Below are 23,263 nucleotides of genomic sequence, written 5' to 3' on the forward strand. Positions count from 1 at the left end.
GTGTTGTGATTATTTAGCTTCTCACATGAGACGGTCCAAGAGGAAAAAAAAACCCACAATCGCAGCTACTTGCTTGTCAAGTTTGACTCATTTATTTGCACTGTTAACAAGCAAGAACTCATCACCGATGCCCCATTCCACACACACTCACCACCACATATCCGCTCAAGTAAACTCAGCCCACGCTTCCTCAGTATGTTATCTTCATCAGCTTTCTAAGCATGACATTTGTAAAAAACACACACAAAAATAAGATTATTATTCATTTGTAAGTCAGAAGAAAAAAATATATTCTATGAGGCACAATAATGTGACATTTTGATTATATACTGTTTGAAACTAACACAAGAAATGGATCTAACACCATGAATTCACTGCTGGTATCAATTAAATAAGACAAATTTGCTGATGCTGATAATTTATCATTACAGTAAATTCCTTTTTTTTCCAGATAAAAATAGTTTTTCATTACAATTCGTTAGAAATAACTAATTTGAACAGCAGAATATTGTAAAAAGATAACACATTATAATAATGTCTTGATACAATACAATTTTTTTAAAAGTTGTATTTACACATGCTTGTAGTGTCATCAGGCTTTATGGGATATGTAGTCTTAATACTGACTGATGTGAAGAAGAAACAGCGAATCATCTCCTCTGAGGTGTCATTTATTTTAGGCAACTATACCAAGCTATCAGTTTTAAGTGTAGTAAGCTGGGTGCCTCTCATAGGGCCACATTACACATGCTGGTGCCCCTCAGGTGGTACAGTGATGTCACCCCGCATGCGGGATGCAACCCCATAATTGATCTCTGACCCGACCCCTCCGACAGTCGGAAGCGGAAGAAGCAACGGATGGGAGATGAGAGTCGGGAGGAGAGAGGAGGGGGGAACAGTCACTCAGCTCTGTTGTCTGGGATTCCAGCAGGATTAGGCAGAGGAAGTCGTGACTCTGTTTGCGGTGCTTAAAGGGCAAAGCGGGAGGAAGAGACCAGAGAGTGACGTTACCACAATGTGGATTGAGGACCACACCGACTTATATGTGCACATGCACACACACACACGGACACAATTACAGCCACTCAAATACACATGTACAACTGCTTGATTGCCCTGAGCTCTTCTTAATGGCACTCAGTCTAATACTATATGACTTACAGCAGTGTGTGGTGAGTGTGTATTTGTGTGTGTGTGTGTGTGTGTGTGTGTGTGTGTGTGTGAGGGGTTCCAGGACAAAGAGTGTCTTGTGTTTTGGGGAGGGGTTGCGGGGTGGTTGGGCCTGTTGGGTCCAGTCCTGGGGGCCAGGGATGGGAATGTTCACTCTGTGTGTGTGTGTGTGTGTGTGTGTGTGTGTGTGTGTGTGTGTGTGTGTGTGCGTGCGTGCGTGCGTGCGTGCGTGCGTGTGTGTGAGCAGAGGAATGCTGCTGTTTGCTGAGTGAAGAGCACAGAGGCAGCAGAGACTGTCTAAACACATGTCTGTTTGCCAAAAGTGTATGCATGCATGTGTGTGGGTATGTTTGTGTGTGTGTGTGTGTGAGAGAGAGAGAGAGGGAGATAGAAAGAGGTGCAACTGAGATACAGAGAGAGAGCATCTATTTGAGACTTTGTGTGAGTAAGATGGAAAGTGCTATGAGCAGTGATGGAAAGAGGTTTAGAGGAGCTCTGTGTGAGTGAGTGTGTGTGTGAGAGAGTGTGTGTGGGGTGAGTGTGTCCTCCCCATGCTGTGACCTTCTACTCAATGAGGACTTTCATATCCCTCCTAGTCTCCATGGTAGGGGAGCAGACAGGACTGAAAGAGGTCTGTCTCTTCATACCTGTGACTTACTCAGTGCACACACACACACACACACACACACACACACAAGCCTACACTGTAGACTTTGCTCAGGTTGTGTTTATGTGTGAGCGGTTGTGTGTATTTACTGTACTCTTACCTATTTGTCTGGCTGATGAGAGGTCAGGAAAGTGAGAATAATTTATGAGAGGGTGATGGAAGAAGGTGACTTGGGGAATAGGGAAAGGATGAAGCAAAGCAATCAAGGAAGGGAGGGATGAGGTGAGTAATATTTGAAATGAAAGGAGGGAGTGAAGGATGTGAGTAATAGGTGAAGGGAGGGAAAGAGGGAGGCTCTTGCAGGAGGAATTCCTGAAAATGGGGATGGAAGGATGGAGAAAACAGGATAAAGTGAGTAAGAGCAGAAGAGTGAAGGTAGAGAGGCGTGAGGATGGACAGAGAGGGAGGCTGATGAAGGGAGGAAGGGATGAAAACAGGAGTTAAAGAGTCAGTTCACCTAAATAACAGAAGGAAAAAAAAAGCATATTTTTCTCTGTTTTGTAATTTGGGTGGAATGACTCTTTGAAGGAGGAGACCTGGTTTTAGAGTAGTTGGAGTTTGACTGGTGTCAAATACATAGAGAGGAATTATTAGTGCGCCTTCACGCTTGCATGTGTGTTTTGTGTGCGTGTGTGTGTGTGTGCGCGCGTGCACGTGTGTGTGAGCAGAGTGATTTATTCTGAGGCCAGGTCTGCCTCCAGCTGTCCCAGTGGGCTCCCAATGACTTTACCAGCCACAGAGCTCCATCACAGAGAGACAGAGGAAGAGAGGGGGAGAGGGACTGAGAGATTTGGGGGGTGGAGGTTGGTGGGAGGGGTTGGACAGTGGAAAAGTCAACATCATTATCAGTCTGCTAATTCTATTAGATTTTCTTGCTTCTCCTTCAGGGCAGCAGTTTTCTTTTTCAGTGAGCAGACATGAGCCCTCATGTTGTTGTTGAATGTGCATCTATCATGATGCTGCTGCTCAGCGTAGACATCATCACCTCCTGCCGCTTTCAGTCTGCCTCATAGAAGAGGAAGACGACTGGCTTACACATGGATATGTTTTTTGAGGTCAAAAAGGGGGGGGGGGGGGGGTTGAAGGCAACAACATCTCTCTTTTTAAGCATCTGAGGTTATTATTTCACAAGTTCATCCATACACCTGGACACCTGCGAACAAAATATATCCCCCAGATAAAACAAGCTCAGATAATATTTCCCTGATGTATAACAAACACAGTCCTACCTCTATTAATTAACCTTTTGTTGACCCTTTGGTGTAAACATACAAGTTAATGAGGGCCACGGTGAAATAAACTGCTACACATCTCTGACACCTTTCCCTCCGGTGTGTGCGTGTGGCTGTGTGCCGTCGATTGACAAATGTAAATGAGGATTTGCCTGGTTAAATAAATAAATAAATAAATCTTCATCCTCCCCTTTTTTTTTTTTTTTTTTTTTTTTTTTAGGTCCTGCTGAGGTTCCCATGATGTCCCCAAATGGGTCAATCCCCCCCATCCACGTCCCCCCAGGATACATCTCACAGGTTAGTATCTGTTTGTGCGTGTGTGTGAGTCTGACACTCTCAGACATTTCTTATGTTTTTCATGTGTTTGTTTTGTGTGGGAGTTTCAGTCGCTAAAAGAAAAAAAAAGGGATCTGCAAGACACAGAGGGAGCTCCAACACAAGTGTGCGACTGCATTTAATTAGCCTGTGGTTTCTTCTCTAGGGAAAAAAGAAAAAATGTGTTAAGCCGTCGTGTGATCTAGTATTGACTCTTAAAATCACATTTTTCTTATTAAAAAGCATTTAAAAGAATCTGTCACGATTTAACATGTTTTCACAGGACAAAAATATATTCAGTATTTATTTAATTGTGTGCACACTGATGCTTGTTTCTGGAAAATTCCTGAAATTGAATAAAGGAAAATGAGATCAAAATGATGTATTTACAGCCAAAAAAAAAAAAAAAAAAAAAAAAAAGATGGTTGCATTGCAAGGATGAAAATCCAGGACAGATGACTGATGGACCATGAGCTTGTACAGTGTTTGTATTTGATTTGAACTATCACAAGTGGGTCAAGTGGTCATTATTAAAGAATGGCAAGCATTAATATGATGGAAGTCAGGCTATTTGTGGAGCGCTTGGCCCCATCAAACCGCACAGAAAGCATGCATCAGGCATTACACTGATCTCTGCAGTCACTGTGGTCTAGAGAGAGAAGTGTCCAAGGCAGCCGCCTCCGGCAACAGAGCACCGAGCAGGAATGTGCTGAATTTTGGGAGTTAGGGGGTATTTGTTTCTCTGACTTCCTCATATATGTGTGTGTGTGTGTGTGTGTGTGTGTGTGTGTGTGTGTGTGTGTGTGTGTGTGTGTGTGTGTGTGTGTGTGTGTGTGTGTGTGTGTGTGTGTTCGCTCTCAGATGTCCTCACAAGGATAGAAAAATGAGGAAAACATTTCCTAAAGTAAAGACTTGATTTGTGTGTTAAACATTATGAGTTAGTTTAAGGTTAGAATTGGCAGGTTAGTGGTGTGTGTGTGTGTGTGTGTGTGTGTGTGTGTGTGTGTGTGTGTGTGTGTGTGTGTGTGTGAGGTGGGGGATGGGGGGGGGGGTTAAAGGTTAGTGAATCAACACAAGTGAGTGGACTGTCCTCACAAGTATAGGGTTCACAAATACATCTGCAGTGTGCGTGTGGTGGTGGGATTGGGATTGTGCTCCTATGCCAATGGTAGTCAGGTCATTGGCTCACCGTAGGTGTGTGTTTGTGTTTGCATGTGTGTGGGTGTGTATGTGTGTTAGTAGGAACTGGGCCAAGTGTGAGCGGGAAACACTGTCATTCTTACATAAACAAGCCTGATAGGGGAGACAGGCACAGGATGGGTAGGTTTTTTTGGGGGGCGGGGGGATGGATAGAGAGAGAGAAAGCAGTGCATTGACAGATTGATTTTGCACGTGTGTGTGTGTCTGTGTTTGTAATTTTGTCGGTGGTTTGTGCTGATGCCTGCGTTGTGATTGTGGCTGTGTGTGTGCATGTTTGTGGGTCCCTTCCAGTTTGTATTATCTGGAATAAGTGTGTGTGTGTGTGTGTGTGTGTGTGTGTGTGTGTGTGTGTGTGTGTGTGTGTGTGTGTATGTGTGTGTCAGCTTGCCAGTAAGTGTTGTGTGGGTTTGTAGGTCGGGTCCACATGTACTAATGCAGGGACTTTGCCCCTGTTTTCCTGTAAACACTCTGTTATTCTCCACTGCCGCAGAGGAGGGGATGAGGGGCAGATAGGGGGCCTCCTCTTCCTCCTCCTCCTCCTCCTCCTCTTCTCCCCCTCTCTCAGTTTTTCTCACTCGGATTAGTTCTGTAACCCTCTTCCTCCCCTCCTGACCCTCTTTAATTCTCTCGCTTCTTTCTCTCTGTCTGTCGTTTTCTGGCGCTGAGTCTGTTGCCTCTCAGTGTGTGTGTGTGGGGGTTTCGGGGCAGTGTTATGTGGTATGTGGGACTGTGTGTGTGTGTGTGTGTGTGTGTGTGTGTGTGTGTGTGTATGTTTTGTTGTTGTTGTTAGGGACCAGCAGATGACTTCCCCTCTCTGCAGGGAGTGTGTGTTTGCTCTGTGCTTGGAATGCAGGCCTGTGAAAGTGTCTGAATAGTTGGGATGTGTGTGTGTGTGTGTGTGTGTGTGTGTGTGTGTGTGTGTGTCCCAGGTTCAGGAATGTGAAAGTGAATGCATGTATGGGATCTATGTTAATTTGAAGCAGGTCTGTTGTTGTTATTGAAATCTGCAGACCATCTGATGACAACATTGCAACGCTTGTTTTCACAGCTTTAGGGGACAAAGCATCCTGTCAGCACAATGGCTCACTTGTTACATTAGTTGTGTGATGAATTTCTTTATTAAATATTCACCATTTGACAGACTGGCCACCTGCTCTTACAAAACAACAGACAGCTGAATACTCTTTGGATGAGATCTATCAACTAAGCGTTTTAAAATATCCTTAAAAATAAATCTACTGTTAGAATTTTAAAGGAACAGTTTGACATTTTGGGAGTCATGCTTTTACTTTCTTGCTTAGAGCTACGTAAGAAGATTGATGCCACTAGCAAGTAACTGAATAAGTGTGTTTCTCAAAATGTCAAACTACTCTTTTAAAGCATTTAATGTACCTTAAACCCCACATGAATTGTGGGTACTTAAGTTAAAAGTTTTGGTGCGCTGCTGACTGTGAAATTCTAGGAACACATTGTTTTTTTTCACTCCTCTCACCCATTTGCATTTGTTCTCTCTTCTCCCCCAGGTGCTGGAGGATACCACAGGGGTCCGCCGGGTGGTGGTGACCCCCCAGTCTCCAGAGTGCTACCCTCCCTCCTACTCTCCGGCCCTTTCCCCCACACACCACCTGCCCCCCTACTTGGCTCACCCTCACTTCATCCCCAACTCTCACTCTTTCTACCCCCCTGTCAGCCCAGGAGAGCTGCCCCCCCACCAATACTACCAGCACCACCTTCCCCCGATGTACGGCGATCCAGGTACTGACATGCTGAGTGGACTTTATGGCTACTGCCAAAGAATCAGAGGGGTTTTTATGTGGAATTAAGAACCCAGTAATTAATCCAATTAAAAAATATGCTTTGCACAGATTATCTTTTTTGGTCTGACATTAATCCTCTCCTCTCCTCTCCTCTCCTCTCCCCCCTCTCCTCTCCTCTCCTCTCCTGCAGAAATCATCCCAGTTTATGGGATGTCTAACTACATAGGCAGAGAGGAGACGTACACTAAGCCACAGCCCAAAAAGATAAAAGAACAGAGACAACTAGAGCGACAGAACCGACTGAACTCCCCTCCCTCCACTCTCTATAAGGGCAGCCTGGGGCCAGCACACAACGGATACAGGTGACCATTCTGCCTTCTGTGGTCTTCTGATACTCATGAATGCAAATCTGCCCATTGGGCTGTGTGGCCACATTAACTATTCAGAAGTGAAAATATATTGTCTGCCTGTGTGGCTCTTACAGTAGCAAGAAAACTATCTGGAAACTGCTTCATAAACAAATGAGCTCTTTTGAGTTACTGGTGTACCTTTACAGAAGTATGTGAATCAAGGTGGCTTTTTTTTTTTTTTTTTTTTACAGTAGATTTCAATTTTACCGAGTTGTTGACTTCACAAATGTTGATTTAATGTGTTAGGATTGGATGAAATTTTGCCTTCAGAGTTAGTTTGTTTGTGTGTCAGTAGTTTTTACCGGGACATAGAAATTTGGATGTTTCCAGGGTCAAACAAATGAGAATTGTCGTTTTTCTTCCTCATGAATATCAGTAAGTTTTGTTGTAATTTCATTTGTGATGTAGCAACAAATCACACGCCCCATTGCTCGGGTCAGTGGGGTCAGGGGGAGGTGTCAGCAGTCCGGGAGGGAAGAAGCCGGAGAGACGACTCCGCAGCAGTCCACGAAACAGCGAACCAGAGACACACACACAAGGTGGGACGCACACAAACACAGAGAGACTGGCACACACTCCTCTGATCAACAGCGAAGGCTCACAGCGGGCTTTTATGTTTTCCCTGTCTGGAGAGCAGACTTTGATTTGCTTGTTTTTGACTTTTAACATGAAACACCTCCGGTCAATAAGTCACATAAAACACTCACAGTTAGACACAAACCTGCACCGCAGACACACAAACACAGAGGTAAATGCATACGGGCAAAATCAAAGGAGCAGAGTGCCATTTGCATTCTCTATTCGCTTTTAAAATGACACTCCAAAGCCAACAGCAGAGCTCCATCGCTGCGGGGCCTTTTTATTTTCCAAACAGAGGATATCTCAGCACACTACACAAGCAGCTCATATCTCTTTGTGGAAGAGTAACTTCTACCCTCTCTGACCTCCCTCCTTCTGTCTGTGTGTGACTGGCTTTGTCCTCTTCAGTGTCAGTGCCCCTCCCTCCCCCTGCTGCCAGGTACAACACACCTTTCGTTCCCCTCTTTTACTCACTCAGGTTTTTTTTTCTCACAGTACTCAAAAAAAAAAAAAAAAAAAAAATGAATGGATGAATGCAGCCTCACTGAGATGAAGGGATCCATAGGGGGGAGGGGGTGAGAGTATGGAGGGATTGAGGTGGGAAGGTGGGGAAAGGGGGTGGGGAGGAGGGGTAAGAAGGGTTGTCTGGGTAACCACATAGCTGAACCCGTCCCTGAGCGCTATCGTTTTACCCTCTCTACAATACTGGCCTTGTTGGTGAGGGCTGAGCCATGGAGGGGGGGGGGTCGGGCGGTGGGATTGGGTGAGAGAGAGGGGGGAGTCACATACCTGTAGAGTCCTGCTTGAGATGAAGGAAACCTTTGAGCTATGAGATTTAGACACCGCAGCACAGCCTTATCGCACAAAAAAAAAAAGTGCACATGTGCAGACGTTAGGGCGCACACACGCTCGCTTGTGGTACTGTTCCTCTTTAATGACATGTCTCTTCACACGTCAGATGTATGTCAGAGTTATTAAAAAGAGCAGAGTATCTCACTCATGCATATACACACACGCACAGGATTAACACACAGGGCCGTCTGTGGAGGTGATGACAGAAAAACATAAAGGGACACACAAGTTCATCTAATCCATCATTGTAACCGTCAAAGTCTTTTTAAAAAAATTTTATGTCTACATAAAACTTTGCTTTAGTCCGTCACAGCAGGGTGTCACATCAGAGGAATATTCCATCTGGGCCAGGTGTGGGTGTATGTGTGTGTCCCACATCCATGAACCTGGTGTGACATTTGAGCAGAACTCAAATTTCTACATATGAAGAAAGTTTATATAAGAATTTGGAACATAACCATGTTGTTATGTAATTCTTGAATTGATCTGACAGAACTGATCTGGGTAAAAATATAATGAGAGGTTTGTTTAATTAGTTGGTTCACCCAAATTTTCACACCTGCCTCTGGTGGTCTTGAGCCATGCAAAGAGATTCAGATTATTTTGCTCACATTTTGAGATGTCTGTCTGCTTCCATGCTGGGACATTTGAGGTGACTGGAATTTTGTTTGTGCTGCTCACAGCATTGAAAAAGGGGCATTTTAAAAATTCAAGCAGCAACAGCTCTTCCCAGAAAAAATGTCCTGGTTACTCTGCATAATCCACACCTTCATTTTATATCATTGTAATTCAATATCTTCGGCTTTTGGACAAAATGAGCCGTCTGAAGATGTTTGGACATATGATGAATGAAACAATTAATCAATTAACCAATTAACTGACAGAGGTTAGTTGAGGTTAGTCCCTCAGCTCATTTTAAAGTATTGGCTTTTGAGGTCTTTTATTTGAAGCGTTGAAATCCAATGGAAGATATATTTGTGGTTTTAAGCACCAAAAATGATCTAAATGTAGTTTTCTCTCTCAGTAACACCAGGTTAGTGAGCCAGTAAAGTGACTGTTTTCTGGGTGATCTAATAAAAACATAGCAAATTTCAGGTAGACGCTCAAATTTGTTGTGACATCACAACAAAGTTCTGACAGTTCATTTTAAGGCAGGGTTTCTGAATACGTGCTGTTTGCATTTCTCTGTGAACTGAGCGCTTTCATATTTTCACAGCATTAATATAGCGCATAAAAAATATGCTTTATTATCAAAGAATACATGGAAATCTCACTTTACACAACGTGGGACCAGAAAAAATTCCATTCAGTGTACACACAGTTTTTGAGAAGGATATCTAATAACCTGCGAACAAAATAAAAAATATCAGCACGACTAGATACAACTAGTGGTATGTGATGAAATGTGTTTTGTTTTCGGTGAATTGACCCATTAAAAATATCTCACTGATCATTTTCATTGAATTGGTATCATCGCTCACACACAAAAATGCATTTAAACCTGCACACATACGCTCATAATCAGTGCAGTTTGCAAGTCTGGACAACATGCAAAACACACACATACAGAAGAGGCTGTGTTTCACTGCAGTGCACTGGGGAGGGGGGCTGCACAGCTTCTTACAGTATGTACACACACTCACTCGAACATACAGTCACTCACACACCAGACTGCCACATGACAGAGAATCATTACAGGAGTGCCAAAGGAGGATAAGTAAAGCAAGGTCGACAGCTCAGCTTATAAGTTTCACAGTTTCATGTTGCACTTGCTGTCATACTCGAACAACAATAACACACATGACAGACAGGAACATGTCAGCATGTTGTCGGTTGTGTGTTCTGGTCTACTAGGGTCTCAGTACTGGGGTGGAGATCAGGCTGAGTCAGCTAGATGTACCACACAACACACACAAACATACATATACACACACACACACACACACACACAGAGAAACACACTCATGCACAAACACCCCGTGACTGGGCTTCCTGTAAAACAATCAGAGCATGAGGGTCCAGAGGATTGGCGGGAGGCAGGGGGGCAAGCAGAGAGAGGAGAGGAATGCAGGATTTGAAGGACAGATGAGAGAGGAGGGAGACAGATGGAAGGTTTGTGAAGAAAAAAAAATGAACCAGAACTCCTACATCACAGGGAATGGAGAGATGGAAAGACGGAGAGACAGAGAGTTTAAGAACAGAGTACAAACATTCCGACAAAGTTGCTGCTTGGCCCGATGCATCCAAGTATGGTCCAACCCAGAATACCACACACACACAGACACACACACAGCACCGCCTACGCTTTGCCCTTGATGCCCTTGGTCTTGTTTGTGTGTGTGTGTGAGAGAGAGAGTGTGTGTGTGTGTGTGTGTGTGGGGCTATTGCCCCAGTGCCAGTAAGACAGCAGGCTGACTTGGCGAGCGCAGTGACCATTCCCTAGTAAAGCCAGCTCTACAGGCCTTTTTCCTCTGAACTGAGCTGCTTGTTGAGCAGAAACAGATGTGGGCCCCGTCCCCTCTGTTCCTCCATCTTGGCTCTGCATCATCACCGCAGATCCTGTCTCTCTCTCTTAGAGAAACTGGGATTTCAGCAGAAACAGATGGACCAGCACCCTCAGCTCCTCCATCTTTTGGTTCTACGTCACGGCCAAGTGCTGTGAATTCAGGAGAAACCACATGTGTGCAGTGGCTGCTGTGTCCACCATTTTGGCTCTGTGAGTGAGATATGAGGAAAATAATAAGGGTCATAGATATTACAGCGGTCTACTGTTGTGCTGTGAGAACGGTGGAAACATATCCATCTATTATGTTGAAATGAAAATTATGTCTGACTTTCTTTCCTTTCCTTTTCCTGAGAAGCGCTAAGGAATTCCTTAAAGTTTTCAGTTGCACGATCATCTTAGCCACAAAATTAAAGGAAACATTTCAGGTATCTTTAGTGTTGACATAGTGAATCTAAACCAAAGAAGTTACTTAAGATTTTTCCTCATTGCCAAACATAATGAAAATGTGCCAAGAAGGATGTTTTGAAACAAGGAAAATCCTGCTGGAATTTTATGTCTCTCATTTCTCAGCACATTTTTTTTGCTACAGTGTTGATGCCTTAAAATGCCTGAAAAATTACATACAAGCTTTTTTTGGGTTAATAGTCAATAACAGGCTAAGAGTCAATTCAGTTATTAGTAAAAGTTTCAGTGTCTTGCTTAATAATAAACCATTAATAATCAGCCAGCTAAATGTTAAATCATTAATGAAGGGTAGCAGGATTATCACTGTCATTACTAAAAATGACTTTTGATAACCCAATAAATCTGTACCCCAACCTGTGTCAATAAGTTGCTACTAAATGGATTGTGGTTCCGCTTTTCTCAAGAAGGTCAGAGGTCAAACGGTTTGTTCGAGACTCTTCCTGATGAGCTAAAGAAGACAAAGCAATTATCCAATCTAATCGCTTTAGTTGCTGCTTGTAAGGGGCCCTACTAGAAAGTGGTACAAAATAATTCAATTCTGACATCACCGAAATTGCAGGTAAAAAGAACAAGAGCATTGAAAAACAATAGGTGACAATAATTATAAATGTAATATAAATGAGATTCTAGGGCAGCAGATCCATCACCGCCATTGGCTCTAGGGTTTCGCCCTAGCCCTGTGCTACTGTACGCATGTTAAAAAAATGTTCTTTACTGTGACAGAGTTTCCTACTAATTAAATTGCAGTACTAATGAAGAAACAGTTTTAGAGCAATGGCGGTAGAAAAAGGAGGCCTTTAAAAGCCCAGTGTCCTCTAATGTTTCAGTGATGTCATCCTCATTAGCTCTAGTGGACTTTGACCGAGTCATGACTCAGCCCTTATATTAACATCAAACTTGTCTTCCTGCTGTAAATGTAGTAACAGGCCTGGAAATGTATGAGCACACACCCACCCTTCCCCGTCTGCACTGTTTTGGTGTGGATCACCATGGCGATAATCTCAGCCCCCCTCCCAACAAAACTCCAACTCCCTTCCCTCAAACCCAAATACGGCCATGTTTGTAGGGCAAGATGGAGGGCAGTGGGGTGGAAGAGAGAGACAAGAAGACGGAATGTTGGCAGAAGAAAGAAACGACAGAGATAAGGCGACAGAAAAGGAAAGGAGAGAAACGAAGGGCAGAAATTGGGGAATGAAAGAGCAAAAACAGGGGGATGTACAGAAAACAGAGAGAGAACAAGGGATGGCTTTACCAGCAGAGGAATGTGTCTCCCGCTGATATCATGTAACAGGAATAGTGGGATTAGAAGTGGGGGGGGTTCTCGCCCATCACAATGAGTACAACAGACGTTTCCCAATTCAGCTGAGTGAACCTTGTGATACAGGCGATAAACTCGCCACATTATCAAACCAAAGCACCCGACAGCTCTCTATTAACCAGAACTGGGTTACATAATATTAAGTCTTTTTAACTGCTTCATCGTGTTAAAATTGAGTTTGTCCTAATCAAATTAAGTAATTCAGTAGACGAAATGCACAAACCCTCAGACATCTGCGGCTTACTGCTCAAGTGATTTGTGCACACTTGAAAAATGTTTTAGTGGATTTAAAGCATGTAGCATTATAAAACTAATGTGTCACTAATTTTGAGTCATCATTGTAAACAAACAAGTTGACGGTAGAGAAGAGCTGCTACCACCTTTTACTTTCTTCATACTGTATGTCTCTGCCGGACATTTCTATTGGTTTATGGCACACAACAGCTGAAGAGTTTGTGGTCCTTCCCAAAGGTAGATGCTGGAAGCAGAAGTCCCTCAAGTGTAATGGTAATTAAACATCCCTGTCTCATGGGTACGTAAACACCCGAGTCATTTCTGCAGGAACAGGAATGAGATTCCCAGCTGAGCATCCTGTTACTAACTGCTTGTTCACAGCATGAGAAAATGAGCAATTCCTATAACAGTAGATAATGAAACTGAAGAGAAAATTTATTAGGGGATTGACTCAAGAGAAGTGGGGCGATTGTCCCTGTGCCCAAGAAAGTCTTTAATAAAATTTTCAACTGCAAAATAAGTTTTAAAATCCAACATTGATGCTTTCTGTGAGAGAACAGAAAAGGAATAAAGAGCCCCTTTAACACATACATGAAAATAGCAATGCTAAGTATTCCATGTCTGGAAAAGGTTATAAAGTCTACTGATTATGTTAGCCATGATCTCATTTAGTTGTAGTTATTATGCCAAGGCTCACCAATCACTAAACAGGACATTTAAGTTCAGGCTCTTCTTAAGTACTAGTTGCTCTGATCTGTCTTTGTCCATTAATTTTTGAATTTGCACTGTGGGTAAATTGAACAGGGACACTACCACATCTTACAAAGTTTTGCTTTCACATGGATTGCTTTCCAACAGATGGCAACAAAGAAACATAAATATAACAGGTCAAATGAGAGAAAACTGTAGTTTTGGTACAGCCTGGAAGTAAATGCACCAAGGCAGAAGTATCATACTTTTTTTTTGCAGTAGCGTGAACGTGACCTTGCTCAGTCTTTATCTCTTTCCCTGTGATTCCATCAGTCTGCTGCTTTGTCCTTCTGCGTTCTCCGTTTGCCTCTTTTATTTAATCATTTATTTATTTATTTTTCCTTCCTCCATTTCTCTGCCACTGTCACACTCCCTCTCTGCCTCTGCTATCTGTCAGGCCTTGGATTTGTCTTCCACTATGTCTGCCAGTCTGCAGTCACACTCTTGAGACTCTTTGGGCTGAGCAGGGTCGGATGGGGTCAGGGCTCTGAGAAACTCATCCCCCATAATTCCTGGCTGCCTGGCCCAGGTCGCTGCGCCGTTCGCAGCACGTACACACTTACATAAACGCATGTGCGTCCATGTGCATACTCTCCGAACTCCTCTTGGAAAAGTGGAGAGAGAGTTTTTGTGTCGCTTGGCAATTGAGACACTCGTCTCTCTCCTTAGTGAGAGGGCTGCCGTGGACAAGGTCTCTCTGTCTCTCTGTCTACGTTTACATGCACACATGAAACCATGTTATTGAGAGAAATCAGCTTAAGGCAGGGAATTGGAGAGCGCTGTTATATGTGTTTATACTGTGAGTTATTTGTTTTAGTTTCAGTTTAAGTTGGACTCCAGATTTTATTATGTTAGACACTAGGGCACAAGAATAATGTGTTACTGCCATAGAAATAATGTCTGCAGTCTCTGTCATGCACAGCTTTAGAAACCTGGCTATACACGGCCAAGAAATCAGGTTTCTCTTTTAGAAATCTAGCTTTATTAATTTGATTCTTTCAATCCCTCACCCCAATTAAGGATTCTGGGTTTCTCATTTACCTGAAGTCCAATGAATCATATAACTGGAGAAAAACCAGGTTGCTAATTTGCATGTCTGCCTCTATGTCTCTATCTCTGTGTCTTGTTCTCTCTGTTCGGGGTTTGACTTTTGAATTTTAATTTAGATTTTTTTTCTTTCCTCTGCCCGTTTTGCTTTTTCTTACTCTACTTCTCCATCTCTCTGTGCCAGTCTCTCTCTGTCTCTCTGTCTCTCTGTCTCTCTGTCTCTCCCTCTCTAATCCCCTTTATAAACGATCAGGACTCTGGCCATGAGAACCAAACCTTCACCATGACAACCACAATTTCAGGCATGTCCCAACGACTTCTCCACTGTGTGTGTGTGTGTGTGTGTGAGTGAGTGTGAGTGTGAGTGTGTGTGAGAGAGAGTGTCTGTGTAGCCCAGCTGTTGAACAGATGGAATGCTCACTATGCAGCAGATAATAGTGTGGAATCCAAGGTCTGTGCCCCTCACTACCTCCATTTTCCTCTTTCCTCTCCTCCCTCTCTCACTCCATCCCCACTCCTTCCTCTCTCTCCATTTCTGTCTGTCCTCCCTCTCATCTCCACATCTCTACTCTCTCTCTCCTCTTCCAGCTGAGTGTTCGTCACTTTGCTTTGTACTCCCTGATTAGAGGCTTCTAAAGATGGGTATCATATCTCACTTTGTTCCTTTAGGACAACACACACACACACACACTCTGCCTTTGGCCTCTCATATGTGTGTGTGTGTGTGTGTGTGTGTGTGTGTGTGTGTGTGTGTGTGTGTGTGTGTGTGTGTGTGTAATGGGGGCTGATTGAGCGACCGCTGCCACATTTTTCACATTTTTTTTTCCAGGCCTTAAAGGTCTTTTTCTGTCCTAGTGCAGACAGACTGTGTCTAAGAACCACACGCTGTCATGCAGGAGGAATGCAACCTCCTCAATGTCAAAGTGACTCAATTTTACTGTAGCTCTTTTTTTTGCAAGTGACACCATTAATTCTGAAGTGTGTAGGAGTGTGACATAAAAAGATTCTTGTAAACATGCATTTGAGGAGGAGTGAGGGAGAACGGGGGCTGACTTAGACAGCGGAGGAAGGAATGACATAGGTCGGGACAGAATTACGCTTACATCAAGTATTTATGTGAATGTGAACTTCCAAGGAATCCAATGTGTGTCTCCCTACTGTGTTCCATGGAACAGAGTTGCTGCAGTTATTTCAGGTGTCCAGGATTAGTAAAAGTCCCATTCATTTTCTATGTAGACTGTTGTGTAAGTTAGGCTGAAATAGCCAATAAACTCTTCCGGTTGATTCATCAGGAGAAAAGATGAGCTGCTATGTTAGAAAATGTCTGGTTCTTGGATCATTATGTCACAGAGCTGAACATAGTCTTGCGTGTCTGCCGCAATCAATGAGCTCAGGCTGAAAATGATAGAAACCTGATAAAACATTTAGCAGTTGAAGAAATAGTTTAACATTTTGATAAATACATTGATTTACATCATTAGATTAGAAGATTGATACCATTCTCGTGTCTGTACACTTCATATAACACTAGAGGCAGCAGGCAGTTAGCTTAGCTTAGCATAAACACAGGAAACTGGGGTCAAACAGCTGACGTCTTGTTGTCACTGCGAGGCTTCCCAGCATTCAACGGAGACTCCGGGAATTAACAGCCTGGCAAAGCATTACAGTAGTTACAGTGAGTGTCAGTTGGCAAATTTTATTTTCCATAACCTTTAGAGAGAGGCTAGCTGTTTCCTCCTGTCTTTCTGCTTAGCCAAGCTAATCGGTTGCTTGTTGTAGCTTCATATTCAGTGTACAGACATAAGAGTGGTGTTAATCTCGTTATCTAACCCTCAGTAACAAATATTAAAGTGTTCTTAATATGTTACAGCTCTGATCTACGCCTCTGAGTAGCTTCTTCTCCATTAGCAACAGCTTTTTGTAGCATTTAGGCCCATCTTACCAAAGTACCCAAGAAACACTATATCCCAGGTTGAAATAATTATAGCTAAAGGCCATAAAATAAACATCCAGTGTTATTAGATTACCCGGGCGACACTTTGTTCCTATGTTGAGGGAGTGAAGACATAATTAAAAGAAAACTTGTAAATGGTGTAAAATACCTCCAAAACCAGTGTCTGCTTTCACTTCTCAACTCTGTTACAGTGACTTAAAAGATTTTCAGTTTATGCTTTTGGTGTCTTTAGTCAGTTTTGACAGCAGCGACTTGTACTGCAACCACTACTACACTGAGATCAGTGGTGCGCACCTGCTCTACGCCCTCTGATGATGTCACATAAGGTTGTGTAATCCTCACCTCACATCCTCCTAAGCCCTCTCCTTTCTCTCTCCTTTCATCCCGCCATCTCTCCTCCTCTCCGTTGATCCCTGGCTTGCTCTTTGTCTCTCAATTTCCTTGTGTTTTTGTACCTAATCTCTTACCCAGACTCCTCTCGCCTGTCCTCTCTCCCTCTCTCTCTCTCTCTCTCTCTCTGCAGTCTGTCCTTCAGTGTCTCTCTTTCTTCCTCTAAATCCCCCTCTCGCCTGGTTTTGGCTCGGCCTGCTGCTGTTGCTGCTCTCCCCCTCCCCAATTCCTCATTCCTCTGATTTTCCTGCTGTCCGCTGCGCTCCCTCGCTCCGTCTGGCTGTCCTCGGTAATCAAACACAGGCGGTCAGACACAGACAGGATGTGAGGTCAGACGAGGAGAGGAAGTGAGGGTGCGTGGGCAGCACATAAACAGAAAAGAGGAGGTGAGGGACAGTGAGGACAGAGGACTGTGTGTGTGTGTGTGTGTGTGTGTGTGTGTGTGTGTGTGTGTGTGGGCGTGTGTGTGTGTGTGTGTGTGTGTGTGTGTGTGTGTGTGTGTGGGCGTGAGTGTGTGTGTGTGTGTGTGGAGTTGCACTGGGAAGAGATTCAGTTTCTGCTGCAGCCGTCAGCATCAACTCTTTGTGGTTGTTCTCTGTATTAAACACTTAAACAGCTGGACTCAACAGCCACAGCGAGTCATAACACTCAGTGGTGAGGTAAAGCAGTAGTGTTTTTCAAACTTTATTACTGGTCTCCTGAAATATTAAATAAATCTCTGTCTCTGTCACAAACTGAGTTTGTGGGTTAGCCAACTTTTTTTTCATAGTGTTGTTATAGTTGCCGAAACTAGCAGAGTAATGTAGCCACTGAAGGCCATGATTCAGCCTGAGAGAAGTAGCGAGTTGCTACTCTTAAACTAAACAGCATAACCAAAGTTAGTGTTGTATTTTGTATCAATAGAAAGTATATAAATAATTCATTCAGTAGCATCTATTGAATGGAATAAAATGTATCACATAAACTGTTACATGAATAAGTACATTTATATTTACTTATAGTTGTGTGTTTTGGACAGAACGTCACTGAAATTTCTCACTGACCTAAATCGACTCTCATCACAGTTTCACCTCAGCAGTCAGACCAAAGGCCAGTGTGGACCTCCAGACCTTTTAACCAGTTGTACTGTAGTTAATCCAGACAATCATATGTCTGGTCTACAAATAAGCAAGCAGAAGAAAGGGGGAGGTAGTAGTAATTTAAACAAATCTTTTTTTTTTTTACTCTGCATTGAAATTGTGACTATGTATGTGAAATTTGTGATCTTCCATTTTTTTAAGTCTTGAAGTGATGGTGCACCGCGAAGACATCCCCAACAATCAGTTTCCAAACCTCAGCAGTTTTTCAAAAAAAGCAATCACAGCCTCCGTTTCTGTCAAAACGAGGAAATGGCCAAATCTGATTTTTTTTTTTTTTTTTTTTCATTTTATAGTTCTGAAAAACAAAATTAATTTCTCCCATTCCCGATTAAAACCCTTGAACTTCCAGTGAAGCAGTTCATCAGCCCTAGCCTTTGTTTGACTTTGAACATCTGCTGTTTGCTGAACATGACAGCTGAGATGATGCTGTAGTGGAATTCCACCTCTTCTTTTCTTAGCGGTGTTAGCTGCAGTTGACAAGTAGCAACAGGACTACAGCACTAAACGGGCCATATTCTCCTCTTTCACTGAGCTGTGATGAATGGGTGGAATAAGCTGGGTCAGCCTGTGAGCTGACAGAGCTGTTCATGTCTGGAGCTGTAAGTCTGAGTGTGTGTCTGTTCCATAAAAGAGAAAAGTTCAGTTTTGTCCAAATGGATGAAAAGGGGACACTTGTGGTAATGAAAGGAAAAAAAAAAAGTGCACTAATGAGCCAATGTGTCTAGCAGTGATGTAGAATGTGTACTTCACCTGGTGAACTCTCCCAACACTGCCATCACCAACACACACACTCACACTCACACAGTAGCTTAACAACCCTCCTCATATCACCCATCACCAATCTCCTGTAACCTGATACAAAGACTTTGGAGACACACACACACACACACACCCGCGCACTCTCTCTCTCGGGCTTGCTTTTTTATTCTGTCTAACACACACACACTGACACACACAGAGGTCAAGTTGAGGTTGTGCTTCCATGACATCACTGTTGCCATGACTCATAAGCGTACCCCCAGGCACAGTAAGGCCCTCTCCTCCACAGAATCTGTCAGAGGGACTTAGCCGTTCACACACACATTTGAACACACACAATCTCCCATTCATCACTTGCTCTGAGCAATACGGTGTTCAAAACACAAATTGGTTTGTACACAGCTATACTGTGGATGTGCGCATATGTGTGTGTATATGTCTGTGTTTTGTTATTTTGTGTCTGTAACACAGCAACACACTCATCAAACAGACCTGGTTTCATACATAATTTGTATTGCTGACCCTTACCCACACGGAGACACACACACGCACATGTACACATCCTGTGTGATTTACAGTGGTCAGACTCAGATGGAGAAAGCAGGCCTCCTCCGGTCGGAAAAACCTCAACTGCGGGGATCACACAGGGGGGAAAGACTTCCATTACCCACACATGTGTGCACACACACACTCGCCCTCATTACAACCCCAAGTGTCCACTAAATCACCTTTAGCCGTGTCATATCACTGGCCCAGACCTGTGCATGGGTGTGTGCTTGTGTTTATGCTATAAGTGTATTTGTGTACTTGCGAGGCTGTGGCTGGTAGAGCTCACATTACATGACAGCGTTTTCTGCCCAATGGGTGACCTTTACGCCCTGCAACTAGTGATTATTTTCATTACTGACTGATGTTTTCATTATTTTTTTTTATTAATTGATAAATAATTTATTATACACAATGTCCAAAGAAGGTGAGAAATGCCTCACACAATCCCACACAGCCACACATGACATCTTTAGAGTGCTTGTTTTGTCTGACTGACAGTCCATAACCTCTGACTTTTCCACGTGCAACAGTATAAAAACTACAACTTTTTGCTTGATTATATGATCAACTGATTGTTGATAAACTGATTGTTGAAACAATGAGTTGATTCATTTAAAAAAATGAATCAACTCATATGACATCCTTTTCCATACTATATGATAAGACAGAATTAATGTTCTTTTTCTACTCTGTCACAAAGTGTGTACAGTAATTACACCTATCCTCAGTGTATAATAGAGCTTATGTTACTCCTGTTATATTACACCTGATGTAAGGAGGCAAAGTGGAGCCTCACCCTGGGGGCCACATGTGTGAATTATCTGGTTGAGTAAAGTGTATACAGTATGTTCTATTGTATCTCAGCCATATCATGTTTCTTATAAAATCCAGTAATAACACACGAACGCAGCCATTACATACAGTACATATGGCTTTGTATTGTGTCAGTCATAACAGGCTGTACTGCCTCAATACTGCTAACGTCACATCATTCTGTGGATAATTCTCCTCAAGTGAAGGGACAATTGATCGAAAATGATACATAATAATGATTAGGATAATGTTTTCTTTGAGCTAATGACTCCAAAGAACAGAATAGTCACTGTGGAATACGGTATGAGTCATTTGCTCTTTTCTTTTTTCTTTTTTTTTTCTTTTTTTTTGGGTGATTCCCGTTTTATTTGTTCTTGGTCAGGAACTCGTGACTAATCCTTCTCTGAGGAGCACTGGATAATTTAGTGATTTTTCCGATGGCTGTGACTTGATGAGATAAATAGGCGCTCGCTGAGGAAAACAAGTGTTGCATCACAAACCGTTAGCCAACACAAGAATTTAGGTCTGTTTTTACTCTATTTTGGGCTATTTCTGATCCTTTTTTTTTCCCCACAGACGACCGAATTACTAGCTGGATTGGATATTTTCACAGACAATATTAGAGTTGATTAGGTAGTCAGTTTTTTTTTTTGTTTTTTTTTTTTTGTATTTTTTTTTTTAACCTACAATTTCCCAATCTGCATGTACTCCTTGGCTGACCTTGGGGGATAATGAGCCATAGATTTCTAGATATCACAATAACATGGTTTGTGGGTGTTGAAAAACCTCACTTTGTCAATCACCAGCTGCTGTTTCAGCAGCACTGCCAAAGTCATTAATGTGCATCTGTTTTGAAACTTGGGATGGTGTCATGTTTCTTTTTTTATTTAAAAGAAAATTCGGGAATATAAGGATCGCAAGCACAGATTGCAGTTATGACCCGACATGTGTCACACACACATTGTCGATCTCTCTTTTTTATAGCAAAGACATACCTCTTGTTATTGATTTTTGATGATAACTCTCTTTGTCTTTGTCTCTGTCTCCACAGATCATGATTCAGAGGGGAAGCGTGTTCAAGACATGCTGTCTACAATCGACAAACCACAGGTTGGTATGCAACCTTCCTCCCACAGCTGCACACACACACACACACACACGCACACACACACAAACCCAACACACTTCTAACCACTTTCATCAATCACCTCCTTGTCTGATGCAGTCACAGCTGGCATGAGGTTTGATGTATTTTCCATATTTCCATCTTGTCTCTGTGATTAACATAAAAATGAGACGCTTCCACTTAAAAAAAAAAAAAAAATCAGTAGTAAAGGGTGTGTGCAGCCTATCTCTGTCATTTTCAGGGCTTTAATGATAGCCGCTCAGAGGGCAACGGATCTTTTAAGCTCTGCTCACCCTGGCCACATGAGGGCAGCATCTGCTCATCCACGCCACTGTGCCACTGTCAGCTGAAAAACACTGTGAACACTGAAACAGCCTTTTTCCTTCCCTCAAGGGCAATATAAATGGATGAGCTGCAGACATGGTTTGCTAGAGGGCAATTGCTCACCCCCTGGTTAAAGCAGTTTGGTCAGCAGGCTGTGCAATTGGACCATTTGATACCTGTGAGTTTATGTCAGGGGCTGAAATAGACAGCGAGAAAATGGAGTGGAAAAAGAGAGGGGGGGTATCATTAAATACATGAAAGAGACCAGAAGTTGATGTACAGCAGTGATTTGTCCACTCTCGTTACCTCAGGTGACCTTTACAGTGATACAGCAAGTCTATTATAGCTAATACTGAGAGGAAATACAAGGAAAGAAAAGGGGAATAGAGCAGTTTTCGGATTTCTTTTTGTCACTTCATTTTGACTCCACAGTGACCCCTCACCACCGCAATGCATTTATATCACAGGCAGTAGTTTTGGTATTTGGTATGGCTTACATACAGCTACAAAACTGCCTCCTGATGGACTCAGCTGTGTGCCAGAGAGGCATGGTGGCACGTGTTGCAGGGGACAGAGCTTATATGAGAAAGTTCTCAATTTAAAAATGCTGACAATATTACCTCGCTCCTCCACTTGCTTTCATATCAATAAGGTGCGCCTACTTCAGCTGAATGGAATTGTGAGAAGCAGCGGGGGACTGAAGGAGAAGTACGCTCATGAGTCGAGTTCTCCCTGTATCGTCTTACTCTTTGTGTTTGAAGGAAGATGTAGCAAACGCTTTTCACCTTAAACAGCCTGGATGCACTTGATAGCCATGGTTACACTTACATTGACAGTACAGGATTAAATTACAGGTTGTAAGACATTAACATTTCTATTTCCACGCTGGTTTCGAAATGTAAGCTGAAGATATCTATTCCAAATCACTTTAAAGGAGTTATTTGTAAGTTTCACTATTGCTACATATCTAGCGTTAGCATTAACAGCTGTTTACTCACCGGTCTAGAGTTCAGCATCAAACTTCATTCTTTTACTCACCAGGAACTGGCTCCAGAGGTGGAAATCAACACCAACGTTAACTCTTGTCTCTTCTTTTCTTCTTTTCCTCTACTGAAGTTAGCATGCTAACCAGCTAGCCCTGCCCGTCTCCTCACTTTCTGATAGCGACTCACTGCAGCCTCCAGCCTGCTCTGAAGTAGCGCTGCTCAGAGGGCATATTGTAACCTCTTTCATTGTAAACACAACAATGGTTGAAGCTCTTCTCAAATGACAGTCACCACCGCCTGCTCCCGACAAGAAACCACGTTCAGCGTGGGTTGAGAAAACTTGCAAATAGTCAAAGGCGATTTCTTAAACTGATCTCTACCCACTGGCCCTTCACTACAAGGTGTCTCTTTGCATAAATCTCACTAACAGCTGTAGTGTGCATGTGCACGTCTCCGAGACACAATCAGCACGCTGCTGTGAGAAGAAAACATCTGTTGCCATGGTTACTGATCGAAACTTTGCTCTTTCAGTTCAGTATTTACTATGTAACCTGGGACTATGAGATAGTTCTCTTAAAAATGATTATTTTAGTTTGCTGCACAGGCTGTGATGTTTAAACCCACCATAAAAAGGTTCTTTTAGACAAGTGTATCTTTGGGTTTATGGGTATGACTATAAAAATGTTAAAGATTTACAGAGTGAGATCTTAAATTGATATGG

General features: G+C 42.9%; 1 protein-coding gene across 2 annotated transcripts in view; it reads left to right on the forward strand.

The window, feature by feature from the left end:
• The window catches only part of fndc3ba (fibronectin type III domain containing 3Ba), a 97,288-nt gene that overhangs the window by 42,278 nt on the left and 31,747 nt on the right, over positions 1-23,263 (forward strand). For both annotated transcript variants that reach the window (XM_071497809.1, XM_071497811.1), the window contains exons 4-8: positions 3,290-3,366; positions 6,108-6,339; positions 6,532-6,703; positions 7,160-7,290; positions 21,158-21,216. In XM_071497809.1, the coding sequence (XP_071353910.1) occupies positions 3,290-3,366; positions 6,108-6,339; positions 6,532-6,703; positions 7,160-7,290; positions 21,158-21,216 (671 nt within the window). The remainder of the gene's footprint in view (positions 1-3,289; positions 3,367-6,107; positions 6,340-6,531; positions 6,704-7,159; positions 7,291-21,157; positions 21,217-23,263) is intronic.

The sequence above is a fragment of the Trachinotus anak genome, unplaced genomic scaffold (genome assembly GCF_046630095.1).
Source record: "Trachinotus anak isolate AG129_WGS33_773 ecotype Australia unplaced genomic scaffold, CSIRO_AGI_Tana_v1 ptg000015l, whole genome shotgun sequence".
NCBI lineage: Eukaryota > Metazoa > Chordata > Actinopteri > Carangiformes > Carangidae > Trachinotus > Trachinotus anak.